Source organism: Salminus brasiliensis, chromosome 1 (assembly GCF_030463535.1).
Source record: "Salminus brasiliensis chromosome 1, fSalBra1.hap2, whole genome shotgun sequence".
Taxonomy (NCBI): domain Eukaryota; kingdom Metazoa; phylum Chordata; class Actinopteri; order Characiformes; family Bryconidae; genus Salminus; species Salminus brasiliensis.
The window spans coordinates 51,500,555-51,521,750 of NC_132878.1; the positions used below are offsets into that span (position 1 = coordinate 51,500,555).

A 21,196-nucleotide genomic window follows, 5' to 3' on the forward strand; every position below is an offset into this window, starting at 1 on the left:
TTAAAAAACAAAGGTGCTATAAAACGTTCTTTGAACCATGCTCTAAAAAAAACACAATGTGTGGTTGCAAAGATCATATTAAAGGTCTAAATAACCTCCACTTCATACTGAAAAATATAACACCAATCCTAATGGTTGGCTTTTGTCATTTTTTTTAGAGTATGGTCCACAATCTTCTATAAGTCTTGAACTGACTTTGGTAGATATTGTGTCTATGAGGGCGACAACAAATGAATTCAACCATTTTCACATTCACCAAAAAATTTAATGACCCCTCAGTTTCCCAGCCAATATGCTCATGTGAGGCTCAAATGGGTGAAATGTGGGCTAGGTGGGTTCCAGGTGGGCATGGGCTCTGAGTGGGTTTGTCGCATGTAGGCCCCATGTGCAGTATACAACCCAGATGGAGCCCAAGCTTAACCCATCACTGACGCTGGTGGGCATACACATACAGGTCACACATGGACATGTTAGCTAAGTTGCATTAACTTGCAAAGACCCTTTTTTCGAAGGGCACAAGTGAACACAAACCAAGCAGCAACCAAGATTTCCTTCATAGCATAGCAAAGCCCACCAAACCCCTCACTGTAGGAGTTAAGCACTATCTTGGTGTAAGATACACCTGCACTTGCCCACTTATGCAGTCTAAGGTGAAGGATGACTCATCTCACCAGCTCATTTTTGTTTTCCATATCTCTGTAGACCAGCGTCTGTGGTTTTAGCACCACTGAACTCTCAAATGCGTGTTTGTCTTTGTAATGAGGGGCTTATGTGCTACAAACCGATCATTAAAGCAACATTATGTAACTTTTTTTTACTGCTATGCTGCTGATTATATAATGCTGGTGCTCCACTGACCTTTAGTAGTGAGAGTTGTTTCTCGATTGTTGCTACTGTGGCCTCTGCACGCCAGAAACTGCGGCAGGACAATGCTTGCAAGAATGGCATAACACTGCGTAACCCGAGTCATGTTTATGTAAACTCCTCTACCATGTCAGTCCACATGCTTCTTTAACTTTCAGTGACTGTTCTGTGTCTCACAGCTTGTCCAGAAATGCATGCATAAAGTGTGTCATTTAGTGATGGTTATAAAAGCACACATTACATTTCCTGACTATGGGGGGAGCCCAGGAGCAAGAAATACCAATTCTTGCATAAAGCTGCTTTAAACAAAGTCCTGCTTTACCTCTTTCTATGCATTTGTGGATGGATCTATGTAGCTGTTCTTGCTGACACAGTCCGATCATGTCCAGTGGTGACATATCATATTTTATGGCACATCAGATTTAAGCAGGACAGATGATCTTCATGCTGCATGATATCAATCTGACTTTTCCCAATTAGATTCAAGCCATTTCTCTGTGGTTTTCTGTGGTTATTTTCATCATTCAAAAAGAAGAGGAAAGCCAGTGGTACAGTAGTTCAACATATCTAGCTTAGCATACATAGATATAAGATATATATATAAGATGTAAGCATTAATGGAAAAGCTTGCATGTTAGCTATCTGCTGAACATATCTATACCTTAGTCCTCTTCTGTTGTACAACACAGAGTGAACAAAGCCTGAGAACCAGCTTCTTGTTTTTCCATACATATCGCACAAAAACATCATTGAATATAAGCTTTAGACTACAGTTTTCAACTTTTTTGGGGATGTGTTTTTGTTTCAGATCCAAATATTGGTCCCACTTCAGTGTTCAATGTTCATTTTGTCCTAAAAAAATTATGCCTTTTTCAAAGTCTAGCATTTTAAAAAGTATCTTGTCCCTCTGATTTGCATATTTATCCTTAATAAATGGTTTGAGATCCTCATAGAAATTGGTATATACGTTCAAGGGGAACAGTTAAAGCTGGTATGCAAAAATAGTAGAAATCAAAAGGGGGGAATTTTTCACAGCACTGAGCATGCCACAGACGGCGGTCCGATGTTAATTGCTTAATCGTATCATGCAGATTTAGCTTACAAATACATCAAGTTGCCCTACTACCATTCCACCTTGTATAAGTGTATAAGGCAACACCCTGGTTTACCTTGGTCCTTTGAAGGTTGTGTAAAGCAACCACAGTGTGAGACGGCAGACCAGTAAGAACTACAGGTAAATGATATGACAGTTTACAAATAGACTGAACCATGTTTTTCTTTTAATTTAGTAGAACCTCTAAGTCCCCAAACCCAGGAAGGAAACCGAAAAAAAAAAGAACACAGCACTGTGTCGGCTGCACCTAAAACCCCATCACAGAAATCAGTGTGTATGTGCAACAGTATGTGCGTATCTGCAGGCTTGTGACGAAGCCAGGATGAGGGTCTTTGCAGAAATGATGAGGAATGAAACTGCAACTTTGCAAAGTCGCCTTGTAGCCCAGCTCGAGTATTTAAAACCTCAGCGTGCAGCTATTCAATATTTCACACAGCAGCTACAGACAGTCATTCATTCTAAACCCCATTTAAGAGTTAAATCTTTTCCACCATTGACTGTTAATTGAATTTGCTAAAGTGGTAAGCTATGACTCACACTGCATGATACTGCCTGTATGGTTAGTATAAATGTAGGCCTGGAAAATGCTAATTTGGCATGTTTACATATTTTCCTCTGTTTCTGTCCACCTACCTATTCTCACTTGCCAGCATCAGCTACTATGTGTTTACACTAGCAAACTATGTAGTAAAATGACCACATTACCATATGTTTTGTGTAGGAAGGATCAAGTCATTGCTCCTATTTGAAACTTTCATTTTAAACAGAGACTTTATTAACAATAATTTATTCGAGAATAGAAAAGATACTATATCTTTGTATACTTGTTATAGACATCTTATACTGATCAATATGACCATTATTCACAATTGATGTATGTTCAGTTATATATATATATATATATATATATATATATATATATTGCAAACTAAACATAGGTCAATGAAATAAATAGAACTGGTTGCAGGGATGCAGTGGCATTTGCAAACTAAAATATTACAGATATTAAGTGAATGCAAAACCGTCACAGAATTGCAAATATTAGCATGAAACTGATGACCCCTGCCCAGTGGCCCCTTTTTCGGCACCTCCTTTTGTCTTTAGAAGAGTTTTGGCTATAAGTGGTTCTGAGAAGATGAGCAGATTCCTTATCCCTATCTAAGGGCTTAGGAGAGGTTGAAGAGGCCGAAGTAATTACTGTGGTAGTTGCCGCTGAGCAGTGCAGGCTGAGACACATTAACAAAGACCCAGTCGCCCTGCTTGAGCTGCTGGATGGAGCCAAGACTGCTTCCAGATGTCCACACCTCCGTGCTCCCAGCCATGCAGAAGCCTTCTTTGTGGTCGCTCATGAGCATTTGCAACCGCACTTTACTCTTCACATACACCCTGTGAGCCAGAGCGTCCCTTCGTTTGCAGTTTCTTGCAAGGAACTCAACACGCGAGTAAACAAAGTAGAGACCCGTCTCATTCACCTGTAGGCCGCCGTCACGGTACAGGATGCCGTTTGTAAAAGCGCGGCCGTGTTTGGACTCCCACTTCAAGGTTTTCGAGAGTGTGTCCTGATGTTTTCCTGAATGGAAATAAAGAGAAAGTTAATACTACTAGTCAGCAGGTGGGTCTACACTTCTGTTCCTCACTCTCATAAGCACACTCATTTCAAATAAGTTATCAAACAATTTGTAGTATTCATTTACAAATGAGCTTCTTAACCCTTTCGGTCCGCCGATGGGCTGAAAGTGCTATAACAAAATGATATCAAAGAATAGCCCCACCAGTTTGTACAGAAGCCCCTGTAGTTACTGAGTAATACACCTTACTGTGTAATAAGCCTAAGGGGTTAAAGATGTCCAGAATGGAAAATGGTAATTTTCTTTGGCATGACTGAAATTTCATGAAAAGAAAATCTGGCAGAATCAAAGCAGGGCTGTAAAGCAGACTAATTCCAAAACCCCAACATTGTTATGTAACAGTCTTGACTCATTTTATTTACAACCCAAAATACGTGCTACTACATACACCCAGCCCACTAACAAAAGCCCTTATAGCCCTTATGAAAGATGGTGAAGCTGTAAATCACAAACACTCAAAAAGTGTTTTGAGAGAATCACAATTTCGAAGGCCCAGGAAGTGAGCATGTCTATGTGCTAGACTAAAAACGAACCCTAGCCCACCACAAGACAGGATCAGCACTGTCTGGTAAGACTGGGAAATAACTGTAACATTGTTTTTTTGTAACAGTATGTCACTTTTGTGTGACCGATTATGGTGCCTTGCTGTAAACCAGCCAATCAGAGTGGAGCTCATCACATTAAATAAAAATCAGTGTGTTTCATTCTGAGTCAAGACCAAGACATAGGGATGCGAAGGATGTATATAACAACCAAACCCCCATTTCTTTCTATGTAGCCACCAGAGACCAAATTAGAACACTGAATTAATGCATTCTACAACACCTTTAAGGTTTGAGAGGTGGACTCTACATGATCAAGTTTAGTTGTAGTTCTGATCTGCGCAGGATCAGAGAGACCACACAGAGGAGAGTTTGTGTGTTCATGTGTGGCCTGGGTTCAATCTCTAATGAGTCTTTCAGTCGGATCCCACTCTTGATGCTCGATGTTGTATAGGAGGAACTACACTCTAGGACCCTTTAGAGGAAGGAAATGGTCTTTACCAATCAAATGTGCAGCTTGGAGATGCTTGGTCTCTTTGATTTCGTCTATTTGGTGTCCTGAAAACGAGGCAAAAGATAAGATAAGATGGCATGATGTTTGTCCTTGTAGGTCTGCTGTATTTAACAGCTGATGAGCGGTGATAAACACGATCTAACCACATACGAGAACTTGAAACAAGTATAACAACTCACCAACTAGCTTCTGGGGCGCGCTGCTTTCAGTTTGTTTGTACATTTCCTGCCATGAAAGAAACAGAGAGACATTGAGGATGTTAAATTATGCATTCATATGAGATTTTCAGACTTAATATTCACACAAGCTTCTTAAAGTGTTGATGAGGATAAAGTAGAGAGTGTATGGAGAGTGTCTATGTGCCCTTTATGCTAATTCGCTTCACTTCTTAAGAAGGTGAGATGTACATTTCATTGCGCTTTGGTTTGAGTAGAGGATATCCTGTACTGCTGGACTGGTGACCACAAACATTGATCTTTTTTTAGGTGATTCCGGTCTAAGTGCGCTAAAGTAAATGTCAAAAAGCAGAGAAAATGCTCAGCGCACTATGCTTTAAAAACAAAAATCTACTTCTTTGCAGAATGTAGAAATTAATACAGGCAATTGTAGATTTACTTAATGGCCTTAATTTCAGGGGCCTGTATGGGGACCTATACTTGAAATACTCACTCTCAAAACTACATACATTACCCATTAGCTCGTCAATATTTAAGTAGTTTAAAAAAAACAAAAACAAAAAAAAACAAGGGGTTAACTAAGTCAAATTTTTATTTATTAAAATTCACCTGCTTAACTATGACTGATTAATATCCATTTTCTGTAAAATTATATGTAAACAGAAATGTAGGTAGTTATGAGTCCAACAAACAAAACATAAACCCACAGGATAGAAAACATGACCTCCAAAAGACACTTAAAAAGGGGTTCATCAAGGGTCCTGTAGTAAAGGCAATGGTTATAAATAACAGTGCATGACACCTCAAGGAACCCTTCGAATCCTTCACTTGTTCTAAGCATGATTAAAAGGTTCTTCAGTATAACAGAGAACCTGTCGTATGTGGTTCTTTACAGGCACTAAAGCAGCTATTTGGCTTTGGTAATATATGGAAACCCTTGTTGAAAGAACGTAGCCTCTCACCTGCTTGAGCTTTGCCACCTCTGTTTCAAGTCTCATGATTTGGTAGGCTCCCAGTCCTAGTGCAGCAAAGACCACCAGCAGCACCATAATCAGGAGGGTTCCTGCAGCAGAGTTCATTCCTCCACAGCCTCTTCTCTTGGTCTGGAAGCGAGCAGGAGGAAAGGTCCAGCAGGGAACCAGGGAGGGCTCAGTCCCTGCAGTGGCCATCTGAGGGTGAAGATGCTGCTGCTGAGGAAGGCCTGCTGCTGCATCCACTGTGAAAACTTGTGGATACTGGTACCTAAGGTTACCATTCATGCTTACAGTTTTTAATCTGTCCAAGGGTGAGTATGTGTCTAAGAAGTAGGAGTACTTCAGAGCCCCCCCCTTTTTAAAAAAAAAAAAAAAAAAAAAAAAAAAGGACTAATGTGGTCGTCACTTCTTATATGGTCCTCCCACGTATCTTCTCTCTTGGTGTCTCTCTCTCTCTGCATCTGCCCTTTTGAAGATGCTGAGATATATTCTGATGACAGTGACATCATGGACAGGAAAACTCACTCTTGGCCTTCTTTCAGTTCGTATACTCAGAGAGCTATACTATTTACATGCATTACAGTTAGTTAGTCATGCATGAGCAGATTTATTGTGTACTTGGTAGCTGCTTGTGTTCTTTAGGAAAGGCAATGGTAACATAGAACCATAACTACTCAAAGAACCCCTCAGATACTTAAATGATTCTTCTCTATAATGTTCTTGAATGACTCTCTTTGCTACCTATACAGTACCACAGAGAGTTCCTCTACTTTTACAAGTCAAAGAACCCTTTTGTGCCCTTTTAGAACCCTTGCTAAGAGTGTAATTTATCCACTGCAGCAGTTCATTCTTTCTTACTGATGTACCAGTAATAAAATTTTTGATTGTGGTTATGGGCTGCTTTAGGGTCACTGCTATGCATTACCGGTTTATAAGACGGTGTGCCATAATGACCTAGAAAGAGTTCTTCAGAAGACCACCTCTGTCCTTTTTAATGATGTAGGTCAGCAGAAAACGAATATGTTGATTCTTCTTAGCTGTCAGGAGAAGAGTGCTCTGAGCAATGAAAGCTTGTGAAAGCTGTAAAAAAAAAAAACGATTAGAATGACTAAGTGAGATCTGTTACCCAGTAAGCAGGGTGAGGCAGCTCAACACGCTCCACGAAGGCTTTGAGCAGCCAGTCTAGGGGGACTATGCATTTCTAAAAACTGAAAGGAGCAAACTGTATAATGCGATCACCCTTTTAGAAAATGCGGGTTGATTGTGTATGTAAACAATGATGCAGCACATTAAGATAGTTTCAGTAACCCTATTAAACAACCACCGAGGAACAGAAGCTGCCACATGAAACGCACTGAGTGTCTGCATGTGCTTTCAGTCTTGCAATTTGCATTCTCTCGGGGGTCTGCATGAGAACGGAGAGGGTGAGGGGGTGGAGGTTAGTGGTGTGGTTTGAACCAGATGATGAGAGCAGCATCACTTTAACCTGTACAACTGCTGCAGCATACCCGCCACTAACACACACACACACACACACTTTCTCAGCACAAGTTTACGGGAACCGTCTGCTTGATTTCGGAAATGCAGTGTCTGTCCATTTGCCATTGTTCAATTTGTCAGTCTGTAACCCTTTACCCCTCCCCCTAGTGAGTACGCTAAATCAGTCATGACCACTCATATGACTTTTTCCATCCGTTCTGGTGAGCCCGTCAGTCCTGTATTCGAAGAAAAGTTTCCTTCTCGCTCTCCTTCAGCAGTTGGACCTTTCCATGGATGGAAACACTTTAGAGCCCCTTGCTGTCTGTCGCGTCGACAAGGAGACATTCAGCCTAGTTGGATCCCTACATCTAAGTCTAGTATCTTACAAGCTAGACCGCACCACTGTGCAAAAAAAAATAATAATAAAAAATACAAAACGTGACTCATCTACGTCCCCACAATTGGCCTCAATCGTATCAGATTCAGCCATCATGAGTGAGGTAGTGCCAGGAATGATTCACAACATGTCACCAAAATGGAAGGTTTTTCTCACAGCTAATGCTTACACTGCATTTCACCTTTCAGATCATGACTGGGAAAATCCTTCTAAATTCCATATACTACTTGAACGCTATTTTATTATGTAACAGTCTGAGGGACACAGATGTCTGGATGTTTGATTTATGAGCCCTTTTGTGCTTTGAAAGCATAACAATATATCAGGATCTGATTAGAACAGGGAGATTTTGTCAATTTTTTCACTTCTGAAGACGTCAATACCCTGTTTTTCTTCTCTGATACTGGTATTGAACCCTGTATCAGAATCTGTCTAAGAGTGTCTGCTGATAACAATACAGTATATTATGAGCTTACACTATCACACTGTGTGAATCTGGCCTATTTTAGGCTGGGTTTGTTACGGTATTGAATCAGATTCATTATTTTTTCCCTCCAGTGTCCTTATGCTGATACCTGATATATCATATTGGTGCCGTCTCTATTAACTTTACTTTGTGGGAACATCTTAATTTATCAACCAATACAAATTAGGTAGAATTAGATGGAATAACTGCATATAAAAAGACATATTTGATGACTATTTGTTCTTCTCCTGTGTTTTAACTGTGTTTACCTTTCCCAGACAGTGACGTTTGAATGGTATAGTAACAGTAGCAGCATACATATCTTTATATCTTTATACACACCAGGGGTGGTCAGACATCCACGACCTCAGACATCTACTGTGACAGTGGGCAAAGGGTGCTAGCATCTCTGAAACCGCTCATTTAACCTCTATAAAGAACACCTTCAGACACCTAATACAGTCCATGCCATGACATCTTGCGAGTGTCCGCTGAGCCAAGGACGGCTATTTCAACTATTAAGTAGGTGGCCATAATATTCTATATATAGATACATAGATAGATAGATATTGACAAAAGTATTTGCTTTCCTGCATTCGCACGAATATGAACTTGAGTGACATCCCATTCTTACTCCATAGGGCTTAATATGATGTCGGCCAACCCTTTGAAACAGCTTTAAGTCTTCTGGGAGGTCTTTCCACAAGGTTTGGGAGTTTAGTGTTTATGGGAATGTTTGACTATTCTTCCAGAAGCACATTAGTGTGGCCAGACACTGATGTTGGACCAGAAGGCCTGGCTCTCAGTCTCCACTCTAATTCATCCCAAAGGTGATCTATCAGGTTGAGGGCCAGTCAAGTTCTTCTACACCAAACTTGCTCATCCATGTCTTTATGGACCTCGCTTTGTGCGCTGGTGCTCAGTCATGTTGGAACAGGAAGGGTCTATACCCGAACTGTTCCAGCAAAGTTAGGAGCATGAAATTGACCAAAATCTCTTGATATGCTGAAACATTAAGAGGTTCTTTCACTGGAACTAAGGGGCCGACAACCCCACAACATAATCCCCCCTCCTCCAAACTTTACACTTGGCACAATGCAGTCAGACATGTACCGTTCTCGTGGCAACCACCAAACCCAGACTCGCCCGTCAGATTGCCAGACAGAGAAGTGTGATTCGTCACTCCAGAGAACACCTCTCCACTGCTCTAAAGTCCAGTGGCATCTGACGCTTTGCGTTGAGCTTGGTTTGGATGCAGCTGCTCAGTCATGAAAATTCATTCCACTTAGCTTACTATGGACAGTTCTTGAGCTAATCTGAAGGCCACATGAAGTTTAGAGGTCTGTAGCGATTGACTCTGCAGAAAGTTGGCGACCTCAGCATCCGCTGACTCCGCTCTGTCATTTTACATGGCCGACCACTTCGTGGCTGTGTTGCTGACGTACCCAAACGCTTCCACTTTGTTATAATACCACTGACAGCTGTGGAATATTTAGAAGTGAGGAAATTTCACGACTGGACTTGTTGCACAGGTGGCATCCTAAAAGTGACCCATTCTTTCACAAATGTCTGCATGCTTAGGTGCCTGGTTTTATACACCTGGGGCCATGGAATTGTTTGGAACACCTGGATTCAGTGATTTGGATGGGCAAGTGAATACTTTTGTAGAGAAATTAGTTTTTGTTGAAGCATAAAAATACCATTTCCCTATTTCGTTTTTACTCTAATTAGTGTCATGTGCATCTGCCTGTTAAGTGAACTGTGGAAATTAGCATGTAAGGCGAGAAAAAGTTCAGGTGTGTTATGAGATCAGACAAACGAAACCATGATGCAATGATGTCATTCATGAAAAACCTCCTGTGACAGATGTGTTTCACAGGTAGAGCTTTAGAGGACAGGTTTTATGTTTCTCTTTACAGGAATGGGAAACCCTTGATGTGAAAATAAAGCCACACACCTCATTTCTCTTCTACTATAGCCTCAGAATCAGTGAAGCCTCATTTCCCCGAAGCGTCACAGAGTAAGCAGTTCACATTGCGAATGAGAAAAAAATTGAGGGGTTTTGGGGTTGGACGTGGGCTGCCTCGCAGCGACCAGACATTTGAAGCAGCACCCATCTCTCTCTCTCTGAGTCAGCATTTTCTGCTTTCTGATAAGTCAGTAAGCAGTGCAGCAGACTAGATCTCAAAGCCTTTTGTGGTGGGGCTATTATGTAATCCCTGCACGCACACACTGCGCTTCTTTGTCTCAATGCGAAACTGCTGGATGTACATAAGGACACCCACTCAGGAAAAGCCTCCTAAAGCCATCACATAAGTGATGTATTTCAGAAGAGACGTTTTTAATGCAAACGCCTTATGAAACTCAGGCTTAATCTTACATGTGTTGCAGAAGTATAGATACTATAGTTGGTTACAAGATCATGCTGCATTATTTTACTCGTTATTCTTCAATAATCAGAATTTCAAATTGTATTCTATTTTTCTAATATTCGCTGGGAACACTAATCTTGAAAAATATATACATTTTATTGTACAAAATTTAAAACATGCACAGGCTTTTAGGATTCATCATCTGACGAAGATGAGTAGCACCCCAGTCCTAGCACATCTTCGGTCCTATTCAGAGTCCTTTCAGTACAGGGTGGTTGTTCTGTCTCCAGGTGTTTCTGAGGTTCTTCAACTGGTGCAATGGAGCTGTGCAGATTGGGTAAGCCGCTGCGCAGGACACATGCCAGAGTGTTCTTGTCCTTCAGCTGTTCCAAGGGGGCTCTCCAAGACCCAGACACTGCTACAGCTAGCTTGGTGCGGTCAAAAGAGAGTGGGAGGTCCTGGTCTGGAAAATCAGAAGGTGGGCTGCAGCTGGGGGTTGATTGTTTATGCAGATCCTGCTTACATGGGGCAGATGTTGTTCCTTCTTCAGGACTAGTTTCATGAGCAGGATCAGGAACGCAGAGCCTTTTCACTGCGAGAAAGATTCAGAACAATGTCATGATATAAAAAAGCAGAAAATCAAGTATGTGTAGCATGTCTAGCAGTGCAGCGACTAATTGACTTAGTCGACTAAAACTGACAACCCAATTAGTTAGCAACTACTTTCATAGTTGATTAGCTGGTGACATCATTGTGCATGTGCCTGGCGGTTCAGAACGCACGGATTAATTGGGTAAGTCCAACCAGAACAGTGTGGAATACAATTTTACCGCCTATGTTACTGAGCCTAAGGCAACACGGCCAGACATCTACAGCAACATCACTCTGATGTCTTATATCGATGAAGTCTCATGTGGACAAAGGGTGTAAGAAGGGTACCAAGTCAGTCGACCCGGAGACGTTTTACATGAGGAGACTTCCCACTAGTTGAAAAGTAATTGGGAGTTCTCTTAACGATCAACATGGCGTCTGTTTACAAATAAAGTCTTGCCCATTAAGAAAAGGAGTCAATCAGCTAGCAGGTTACTAATACGTCCCATCCTACAACAAAAAGAGCCAATCAGTTTGAGTGCGGCTCCAGCAAAAGCTTTTGCAAAACAAAAGTCACAAACTGAAAGCTAAAATTACAGTCCAGTAAGTCCAGTACAGTTTTTTTTTTTAGCTGATATAAAAATTCTGGGAATACTGATTAAGGGAAGACTAACTTACTGACTTGTGTTACATTTCACTGCTGCTACTTCTGCTGCACATCTTTGGTTTTAAATTTTGACAGAAAAAAAACTTACTGGAGATTTTTTTTATCTTTAATGTCTTCATTGTTAGTTAGCTAATGCATAAAAAAACCTCACACTAAATTTAAAAGCTGATAGCTACATAAGAGTTAATTGGTAACTAACCAACTCATAATCAATCATTTGTTTCAATAATCAACATTATTATTATTATTGGTCGATTGTTGCAACCCTAAACATTTTTATCTTAACATAGTGAATGCTAGATTATATGAAGTCTAGTTCAGTCTAGTTTCCAATAGTGCATTCTGTAATAACTTAAAGTTAATCAACCTTATGAGGTCACTAATTGGCCTCCTAGGGTTGGGCTTAATAGTGATCTACACAAAAATGGATTCTAGTGTGTCAGCTGAAGATTTTTGGTTTAGTACATCAATATATGGAGAGATGACAACTTTAAATTCATGATTGGAAAGATGCAGCTGTTTTTATATGAGTGTACTGTAGAGTGATAATTATGGCAATTAATATCCTATAACGCTCAGCAGGCCCAGTTGACCTCAATTTTGGATGGCAAGAAGATCTAATTATTATGACGCCAATTAGCTACAGTCACAAGACTGCTTGAGTGGCTAGTATTTTAATATGAGCAGAGACTTATAGGAAACAAGTGAACTAGAAATCATGGTGTAAAGCTCACATTCACTAAACACAATATGTGTGTGTTACAGTGAGATGCAACAACAACAAAATAATTAAAGAACAGCTTTTCTGAAAATGCAGAATATTATTAGACTGTGACAGCAAGAACTGTCCATCCACTGTTCAACACAAAGAGAGATACCACAGTAAGCTTGCAAGTGGTGAGTGCATTGGGGCTAAAATCAGAGGTAGTGGTCTACAGAGATAGTGATCTGGTGAGATGACTCACCATATCCTCCACAAGTGGTAAGTGCAGGTGTAGCTTACACAAGGATTCATATTCTCTATAGTCACAGGGTATTGTGGCTCTGTTATGTACAATGTTTACCACCTCCATCATCCAAACATTTTTTGAAAGATGATGGTCCGTCCATCCATCCAGAACAGATCAATTCGGGTCTTTAGACCGTTTCACTTTTCCCACATTATGTTGAGGCCTCATTCTTAAAAAACAAACAAACAAACAAACAAACAAAAATTCCCTCCCATCATTCTGCACGCAACACCCCATAATGACAAAATAAAAAAAGAATTTTAGAAATTCTTGCAAATTTATTAAAAAGAAAAAACTAAAATTTCACATGGACATAACTATTCAGACCCTTTGCTACTATACTTGAAATTTTGCTCTGGGGGTCTCCCATTTCTGTTTTTTCTCTTCAATATGTGTCTACACCTTGATTGCAGTCCATCTGTAGTCAATTCAATTGATTGGACATGATTTGGAAAGTCACACACCTGTCTACATAAGGTCTCACAGATATGAGAGCAAAAATGGGAGGAAAGAACCGTCTGTAGAGCTGCAGAGACAGGATTATGTGGAGGCACAGATCTGGAAAAGGCTACAAAAAAAGAATCCTGATGCACTGAAGAGAGCCTTCATAATTCTTAAATAGAAGAACTTTGGAACAGCCAGGATTCTTTCTAGAGCTGGCCGCCTCAAACTTCGCCTGCAAAGAAATTGGGGGTAAAAGGGCCTCGGTAAGGGAGGTGACCAAAAACCAAATGGTCACTCTGACTGAGCTTTAAAGATGCTGTGTGCAGATGGCAGAAATGTCTAGAAGGGCAATAGTCACTGCAGTGCTCTGCCACTCTGTGCTTTTCTCTAGTCTGGTCTGTTTTAACTATCTGGCGGCTGGCACTGGGAGACTGGTCAGGGTGAAAGGAAAGCTGAATGGAGCAAAGTACATTGATATTCTCAATGACAACCTGATCTAGAGAGCTTAGGACCTCAGACTGGGTGAATGTTCACCTTCCAACAAAACAATGACTCTAAGCACACGGTCAAGACACCACAGGGGTGGCTTAGGGACAACTCTGTGAATGTCCTTAAGTGGCCCAGCTAGTGCCCTGCCTTGAACCCAACTGAACATCTCAGGAAAGACCTGAAAATGGATGTCCACCAACAGTTTCCATTCAAACGTGAAAATTATGCCTAGATGCCTGGGTTAGAGCATCTCCAATTCGTCAGAGTGCCATTGCTATGCACTATGAGAAGAAGGCAGGCTGACCGAGGCAGAGTGCCGTTCTCTGGATGTTCTGCTGGAAAATATGGGTCCTGGCATTCATGTGGAGGTTACTTTGACACATACTACCCCCCCTAATTGTTTAAGGATGGGTTGCTGAACATGACAAAGAGTTCAAAGTTCTGACTTGGCCTTCAATTCTCCAGATCTTAATCTGATCAAGCATCTGTGGAATGTCCAGGGCAAAAAACATGAATCCATAGAATTACAGAACCTACTGCAAATATATTGGTACACAGATACCACAGGAAACTTTAGAGGTCTGACATGCCTAATACAATATTAGGCATATTAAGATTTAATCTTATGGTTGATAAGTGTGTGTGTGTGTGTGTGTGTGTGTGTGTTGATGTTGTGATGGCTTATGGTGGCCCAATACATTACCTAAGACATTTATGCCAGATTTCCCTTTGTTACTTGTCAATATCAAGGATGTTTGAAATACTAACCAAAGCATTGACTGCTGTCTGAGTCTTGCCTTCTCTTTGTATATGCTCTGGGAGTCCAGGGCGTATGTTTGCAGGTGGGGTCCAAAGATCGCAGTTTGTTGAGGTAACGCTTATACTCCTTTTCCAGCTGCTCAATTTGCTGCTGGAACTCTGTTATCTTCCTTTCTGGGTAGTGGGACAACTGAGACTGCTGTAGTTATCAAAGAGAGAGGTGGACAGAAGGTTAAAGATTATAAATCTAGATTACAGTTTTATGTTACAGTTTCCTTCAATTTTCCTTTTCATTTCAGATGCATTAAACTATTCAAAACCCAGTTATCTGTCTCCCTCCTTGCCTCAAGATTAGTGAAGGCACCCTTCAAGTCTGAGAGACATAGCAAAAGTGGTCTAAAATTCTGGTAGAGGGGTGTAAGAAACTCATTCGTGGTTACAGAAACGATTGACTTCGGCTGTTTCAAAAATGGTGCAATACCAAATAAAGTTGACGGAGCCAATCATTTTGACCAGCCCAATTCTGATATTCTATGTGGAATTATATCATCTGACTGAGCTTTGCCTTTGTCTGTTTTTTGGTGTGTTGTTCAAAAGCAAACAATGTAAAAATAGGGAAAAAAGTAAAGAAAAAAAACATGAATATCAAAGCATTTGTAATTGCAGCAATATATTAAAATACATGCCAGCAGTAATGATTTGTTAAAATAGCCTATTTAGCGTGGTTCACTGAGAGATGCCGGACATAAATTCCGTGATGGAACAAGCACAGAAAACCTACAGTTCAAAGCGAAACTGTGGGTGCTGCATCAAACTGGACGTTTTGGCACTTAAACATTTAAGACTTTTATCTAGATTGTACTGATCTTAACACAAATATAAATGAGCCTATTTTATGGGCAGTTGAATTTTACATGGACATCATTTTAGTTGCACGTTCTAGTAAAAACAATAAGACAAAAAAAACCCCATGTTTTTAAAGGAGTGCTTTGAAGGTCTAAATGAAAATGCAAAGAGCAAAAAGTATGTTATTTTCTCTATTGAAAGCAAAGGTTTAAGTGTCTAGTCATAATGATGCCTCTGTAAAATACTAATATTATTTATAATACTCAATTAAAATACTGAACATTTGCTCAAGTATGCTACTACTCTACAGGTTTAATGAAGGTGTACTGATAGAGGTCACACAGCTTCTGATTTCTCTATGAGCTGTATAGAGAAGCCTGTGAGCTGCACTGGACTGATGTTTTGGTCAGGATACCTGAAGGTAGTACTCGATTTCATTCTTGATGCTTGGTATCCATTTCTTCACGGCCGCAACAGAATTCAGTGTTGCCTACAGAAAGGAATACAGCGATTCAGTTCACATATGATTAACTTAGCTAATGATTCCCTTACTGCTGGTAAAAATTAGCTAGCTAGTGCATGTGCTGCAGTACAGGTGTGGAGTGAATGACTCAACTCACAAGTTTTGGTCTTGGTTCACTAATATCCTTAATGCGCCCCTCTAGAATGAAAAGCAGACAGGGCAAAGGTGAACAGTTAGACTCCCACCATGCAAGCTAACGGAGGCTACATAAGGTGGCTAACGTAAAAGAAGAAGCCACTATTACAACGTGCACTTTGTAAGTCAAGCTGAGACGTTTAGCCATGTTGCGAGCAGAGTTTACCCTCTCTTTCCTTCTGAAGCCATAATCGATTTAGTTTTCCAAGCTGTTTCTCCTCATTTCTAGCCATCGCACAGCATGGTAGGAAAACATTAAGTCACGTGATGCGGCTCGCCGACGTTTAGGCGTCACGTGACACGGAAAGACCCGCTCATAAAAAATGTTTAATAAAATGTGGTACAAGGGAACCCTCTTTTTCCCTTAAAAAATCCGCTTATCTCAGCGGTGTGTTGTTTTTCATTATACGATTAAATTTCCAGCGTAAAAGTGTATTTCTGACCAGCCCTAGTTGAAGCATAATTTTCTCTTAATATGTTGATTCATAGCATTTAGACCCGTTTTAAGTTTGTTAGTCAGTGTTGAGTATATTTTTATATGTTTTATGTCTTCGGTTTACTTAAACTATACTTTTCAATTCCGAGAATCAAATGAAGTTTTAATTTTCATTTTAAAAGGGACTTTTATTTTGACAGAATTTTAGTTTGTGGTACAACCACAGTGCTTAGTTATGTAGAAATACTAAGAGAAACCCGAGCTATGTTTAATGCTTGAATGACGGCCTGAAAACCTCATTTGGGATCCGTATCGTGAAAATCCTTTAACTACAATCTACAGGTATACATTACATTTGAACATCTCTGCATCTGTCTTAGTCTGATCACCAATCCACACAGTGAAACTAAGCTGAAGTGCATTATTCTGTGAAAACTCTTACAAGAGTTAAGGTTTACAATTTAATGGCAGAGTACATTATCAATAGGCCTGTAGGCCACCACACTGCTTTACTCTTTTACTGGGTTCATTGTCATTGCGTTGTGCTGTTTGGTATACATGGTATTTGGGTGACACCTAGTGACAAGATTATGCCAATGCTTTTATTTATAGATGCAGTACGTTCCCCTTTTCCTTAAACATAATATACACATTTATCACACAAGCGGATTCATGGTGTTGTAATGTTTTAACTAATTATTTAAAAATCAGCAGTAAAAGTTTATTTTTTATTTTTATGAAAGCCTGTTGGCTTTTAGATATGCACTGGTTACAAAGTCACATGTGTGTGTATATGTATATAAATATATTGGTGACATTACAGGAGAAGGCATAAATGGTCTTCCCTTTAAATGGAAACCAATGTAAAACAAGAGCATTTCTACTGGTCCATTCATCTAGAATTATTGATACAGTGTGTACAAAAATGGGACAAAAATGGAGATACATGCTTTTCATTGGATAGCAGCAATATTTACTTTTTAATGAGAAACATTTTCTTCTTCAGGAGTGTAGCAATGCTCTGGTGGTTAAGAGAGGCCTCAGCCTCTGCCACCTGCAGAGCTGTTTTCTTCACGTTGTTTGTGGCATGCAGGTTTGCCCTCTGCCCCTGAGTCCAGTTTACCAATCTCTGCACTGTGCCCAGATGCCCTCCACGACAGGCAGAATGCAATGGCGTGTCTTTATTGTTGTCCATGGCATTGATCTTCGCTTGTTTCTCCAGTAGCAGATCCACCAGGAGCTCCTGCCCGTGCTCTGCAGCCAAATGTAGCGGTGTCCTCCTCCACACGTTCCTCTCGTCCACGTTTTTATTCCTCCCAGAGGTGAGGAGAGTGGCGGCTACACTCTCGTGCCCATTCCCAGCAGCGTAATGCAGGGCCGAACAGCCATCCATGTCTTTAGCTCCACTGTTAGCTTGTCCGGTCAGCAGTGTCGAGACTGCCTCAGCATGTCCTGCCATTGCTGCCAGATGTAACGGAGTCTTCTTCTCCTTCTCAGCAGCGCTGGCGTCGGCTCCGGTGTAGAGGAGAAGTTTGATGACACCCGCCTCACCTTGAGCAGCTGCCCAGTGTAGGGCTGTCCTGCTTTGTCTGTCCCGAGCATGCACGTCTGCCTTTCCCTCCAAAAGCTGGGCCACTGCTTCTGTGTGCCCACTCTGGCTGGCAAGATGGAGAGCGGTCAGGCCATCCTGAGTGACAGCGTTGACCTGAGCCCCTCTGCGGAGCAGCAGAGCCATCAGAGCAGGCTGGTTGTACAGGGCACTAAGATGCAGAGGTGTCTGGTCTTTGGGGCCAGTGCTGTCGGGGTCAATACCCTTGTCCAGTAATATCTAGGCAAAAAAAGTATGTGACACGTGGTCAGTGGTAATGATGCCACTCTCTGTATGTACTACAGTATATGTTATACAAACATGAATTCAATTGTGAAATTGTGTACACACCTGTGCTACTGGCATACTGCCACTCTGGATAGCCAAGTGAAGAGCAGACGTCTGGTTGGGTAGCTTTTTATCCAAGTGGGCTTTTTTAGAGACCAGCACTTTGAACACCTCCACATTCTTCAGCTCTGTGGCCAGAAGCAGTGGTGTGTATCCCAGATCATCACGCACATTAGCATCTGCTCCGCTGTTGATGAGGGCAGCCACAACCCCATCCAAATTTCTCTTAACTGCTTTGAACAGAATAGACTTTAGCTCCTTTTGGGACATTGTGTTCTTGATGTTCCTCAGAAGCAGAGACAGTAAAGACTCCCTGTTTAAGTCAAACGCTGCCTCCATGATTTTAGAATCGACCTGGGCGCCAGCCTGAAGCAGCACAGCAGCCGTGTTCTCATTTCCACAGCTAATGGCATAAAACAATGCCGTCTTCCTCTGGCTGTCTTGGGTGTCTGCTGACGCGCCATTCCGTAGCAAAATGCCAGCCAGTTCTGGGTCATCCTCCACTGCAGCCATGTGCAGGAATGTAGTCTGATTCCTGCAGCTTCTTGCTTCCTCCACGATCAGTGATTTGACAATATTCTCGTGACCATTTTGTGCTGCTAAATGTTGGGGAGTTTTGGAGGCCTGATCCTTGGCGTGGATGTCAGCTCCAGCCCTAACAAGGGCCACTGCAGCAGCTGTGTGGCCAGCCTCTGCAGCTCTATGTAGGGCAGTGCGGCCTTGGTGGTCTCTCAGATCCAGTTTGGCTCCCTTACGGAGCAAAAAGTTTATAATCGCCACTTGACCGTGAGCCGCAGCAATGTGTAGGAGGGTGTCGAAAGATGAGCTTCTGTCATTGGTAACTGTGCCTTTTAGAAGTTCCTGTAACAGCGATATGTCACCAGTAGACACAGCTGTGAGAATTACATTTGATGTGTGCTTAGCAGAGTTCTTCTGTAATTCTTCCGATGATGGAGGAACCACAGCCTTTTTCGATTTATGCTTTACAGTCTCATTGAAATTATCTCTGCTTTTGTTCCTTTTGCTTTTAATTGTCCCCTGAACATCTTTCTCCAGAAGATACCCAATCAGCTGCCTTCGTGTGTCCCTAATGTCTTGGTTCAGCCCACCTACGTAGGTCTTCATGCTCTGGTACAGCTCAGGTTCGGCATTCTTCAGGCAGGGGTAGAAGAAAATTCGGCATGCTCGTTCGCCACGCGAGACTAGGATGCTGAGCATTCTGGAGTTCCTCTCGTCTCGTGCCGTGATGCTGGACACAAGAACTCTACTCTCAGGCAGCAGGACTCCATTTGCAACTAGAAGATCCAACAAGTCTTCAGTGTTGGAGATGCCACAGACTAGCTCTTTCTCCTTAGTCCGGATCACTTCAACAGCATAAGGATTTGTGAACTTGGTTGAACCCATGCTCCTCCCTGTTAAGAAATGGTCAGATCCCTGAATCAAATGCAGTAGAATCTGAAGGAGTACAGAGAGCTCTGAACATAATAGCAAGTAGCTGCAAAAAATGGCTTCTGTCTTATTTACCAAGCATTCAGATATCTCTTAGCAACCAGATATGGAGAAAATGCAGGCGGACGTCCACATACATTCGAGTGTGAAGTCTGATAGATCTGAACAGTCTAGGTTTCTGAGAAATAGAGGGAAAGAATAGGGTATTGTTCTCTGGTAGTTTAATGTTGAGATCACCCTCTTTATTTAAGCTTCAAGTGCCAAGTAATCTTCTACTTCTTGACTACTGCAACCATGACAAGCATTTGTGTTTGTGTTCATGTAAAAGACTATGTAAGACAATATCTCTTCAGGTGGAGCTTAACACACACACACACACACACACACACACACACACATATATATATATAGCTGTGAAGAGGATTTAGGCATCCAAGGACATTTATATGGATAAATAAGTGTTTTTGCTTGTAAAACCTCCAGATCACATTGGAACAGATGCTAGTAAACATACAGTGAATTAATTATTCTCATTTTCAGCTGGTTTCACCATCAGCTCACCTCATTTAACATCATTAAGCACTGAATTATTAAACCAGGTGTTGAATGATAACTCTAAATAATCCCAGACTCACATGAGGAAAGCTTTAGAGATGTTTTACTGAACACAGCGATGTAAAAATACTACTTGTTGTATGAATGTTATTTGTAATTTTTATAACATTAGCTTCTACATAGCTAGCAAACACTTACTAACCAAATAAATAGGAACTGCTCTCTAAATTTGTAGAAAGATATTTAACACATATTGTCACAGAGAAAATCACCAAAAAAAAGTCTCATCTTTTGCATACGACTGTAGGTCTAAGAAGCTGTTTTTCATTTTGCATTAATAAACTAGAAGACATGCAAATTACACTAAAATCCTGCAGGTAGTTAACCGGCGTTTCATTAGCACTAGTGCTAGCTACGTTAAATGGGGTGCGCTGGTGGATTGGAAGACAATCCTGCGACGATTGGTGGCATGGAGAAGAAATTCCATCTTTTAACTAGCTAGTTATAACTATTTTGACTTTTTTAGTGAACAATAAATCCTACTTTTTACTGCGTTCATGTTTAAACGTTTGTATTCATTTATATTCTAGTGTTATGTGGTGTTTTTACAGACCTTTGAGGTAGCTAGCTAGCTAACTCTCTTCCAACAGTTTATTATGCTTAAGAGTTTATTATGCTTAGGAGCCTGTAGCTAAGTGTACCGTGTACTGCACGTGTGCATATTCTGCTACGTAAATAATACAGTATGAGTTGCTGGTGTGATTTTTAGGTCTCTGTGTTGTATTTTTAGCCTTACTTTCTCGGACTACATGTCGAATTGTCAACACGGC

At 41.1% G+C, this 21,196-nt stretch overlaps 3 protein-coding genes across 3 annotated transcripts; all 3 read right to left on the reverse strand.

Moving 5' to 3' along the window:
* Positions 1-2,922: 2,922 nt before the first annotated feature.
* faslg (Fas ligand (TNF superfamily, member 6)) lies at positions 2,923-6,187 on the reverse strand. Its single transcript, XM_072696022.1, has 4 exons — positions 5,801-6,187; positions 4,842-4,887; positions 4,650-4,706; positions 2,923-3,548 (listed from the first exon to the last, which is right to left on the reverse strand). Exons 1-4 carry the CDS (start codon positions 6,095-6,097, stop codon positions 3,145-3,147), a joined length of 804 nt encoding a protein of 267 aa, XP_072552123.1. The 5' UTR covers positions 6,098-6,187; the 3' UTR covers positions 2,923-3,144.
* A 4,476-nt stretch (positions 6,188-10,663) lies between these two features.
* LOC140576577 (uncharacterized) lies at positions 10,664-16,248 on the reverse strand. Its single transcript, XM_072696035.1, has 5 exons — positions 16,157-16,248; positions 15,953-15,993; positions 15,748-15,822; positions 14,496-14,685; positions 10,664-11,118 (listed from the first exon to the last, which is right to left on the reverse strand). The coding sequence occupies exons 1-5, from the start codon at positions 16,221-16,223 to the stop codon at positions 10,715-10,717; spliced, it is 777 nt and encodes a 258-aa protein (XP_072552136.1). The 5' UTR covers positions 16,224-16,248; the 3' UTR covers positions 10,664-10,714.
* Positions 16,249-17,362: 1,114 nt separating this feature from the next.
* caiap (CARD- and ANK-containing Inflammasome Adaptor Protein) lies at positions 17,363-19,766 on the reverse strand. The gene is made up of 2 exons (XM_072696048.1): positions 18,366-19,766; positions 17,363-18,254 (listed from the first exon to the last, which is right to left on the reverse strand). The coding sequence occupies exons 1-2, from the start codon at positions 19,764-19,766 to the stop codon at positions 17,400-17,402; spliced, it is 2,256 nt and encodes a 751-aa protein (XP_072552149.1). The 3' UTR covers positions 17,363-17,399.
* Between the last annotated feature and the right edge of the window lie 1,430 nt (positions 19,767-21,196).

Excerpts from the sequence above, each read along its gene's own strand:
- faslg (XM_072696022.1), bottom strand. The coding sequence starts at position 6,097 with ATGAATGGTAACCTTAGGTACCAGTATCCACAAGTTTTCACAGTGGAT. Across the intron at positions 4,888-5,800 it reads AGGTGGCAAAGCTCAAGCAG|GAAATGTACAAACAAACTGA; the intron begins GTGAGAGGCTAC and ends CTTTCATGGCAG. Across the intron at positions 4,707-4,841 it reads CGCGCCCCAGAAGCTAGTTG|GACACCAAATAGACGAAATC; the intron begins GTGAGTTGTTAT and ends CCTCGTTTTCAG.
- LOC140576577 (XM_072696035.1), bottom strand. The coding sequence starts at position 16,223 with ATGGCTAGAAATGAGGAGAAACAGCTTGGAAAACTAAATCGATTATGG. Across the intron at positions 15,823-15,952 it reads GTGAACCAAGACCAAAACTT|GCAACACTGAATTCTGTTGC; the intron begins GTGAGTTGAGTC and ends TCCTTTCTGTAG. Across the intron at positions 11,119-14,495 it reads AGACAGCAGTCAATGCTTTG|TGAAAAGGCTCTGCGTTCCT; the intron begins GTTAGTATTTCA and ends TCTTTCTCGCAG.
- caiap (XM_072696048.1), bottom strand. The coding sequence starts at position 19,766 with ATGGGTTCAACCAAGTTCACAAATCCTTATGCTGTTGAAGTGATCCGG. Across the intron at positions 18,255-18,365 it reads GCAGTATGCCAGTAGCACAG|ATATTACTGGACAAGGGTAT; the intron begins GTGTGTACACAA and ends TTTTTTGCCTAG.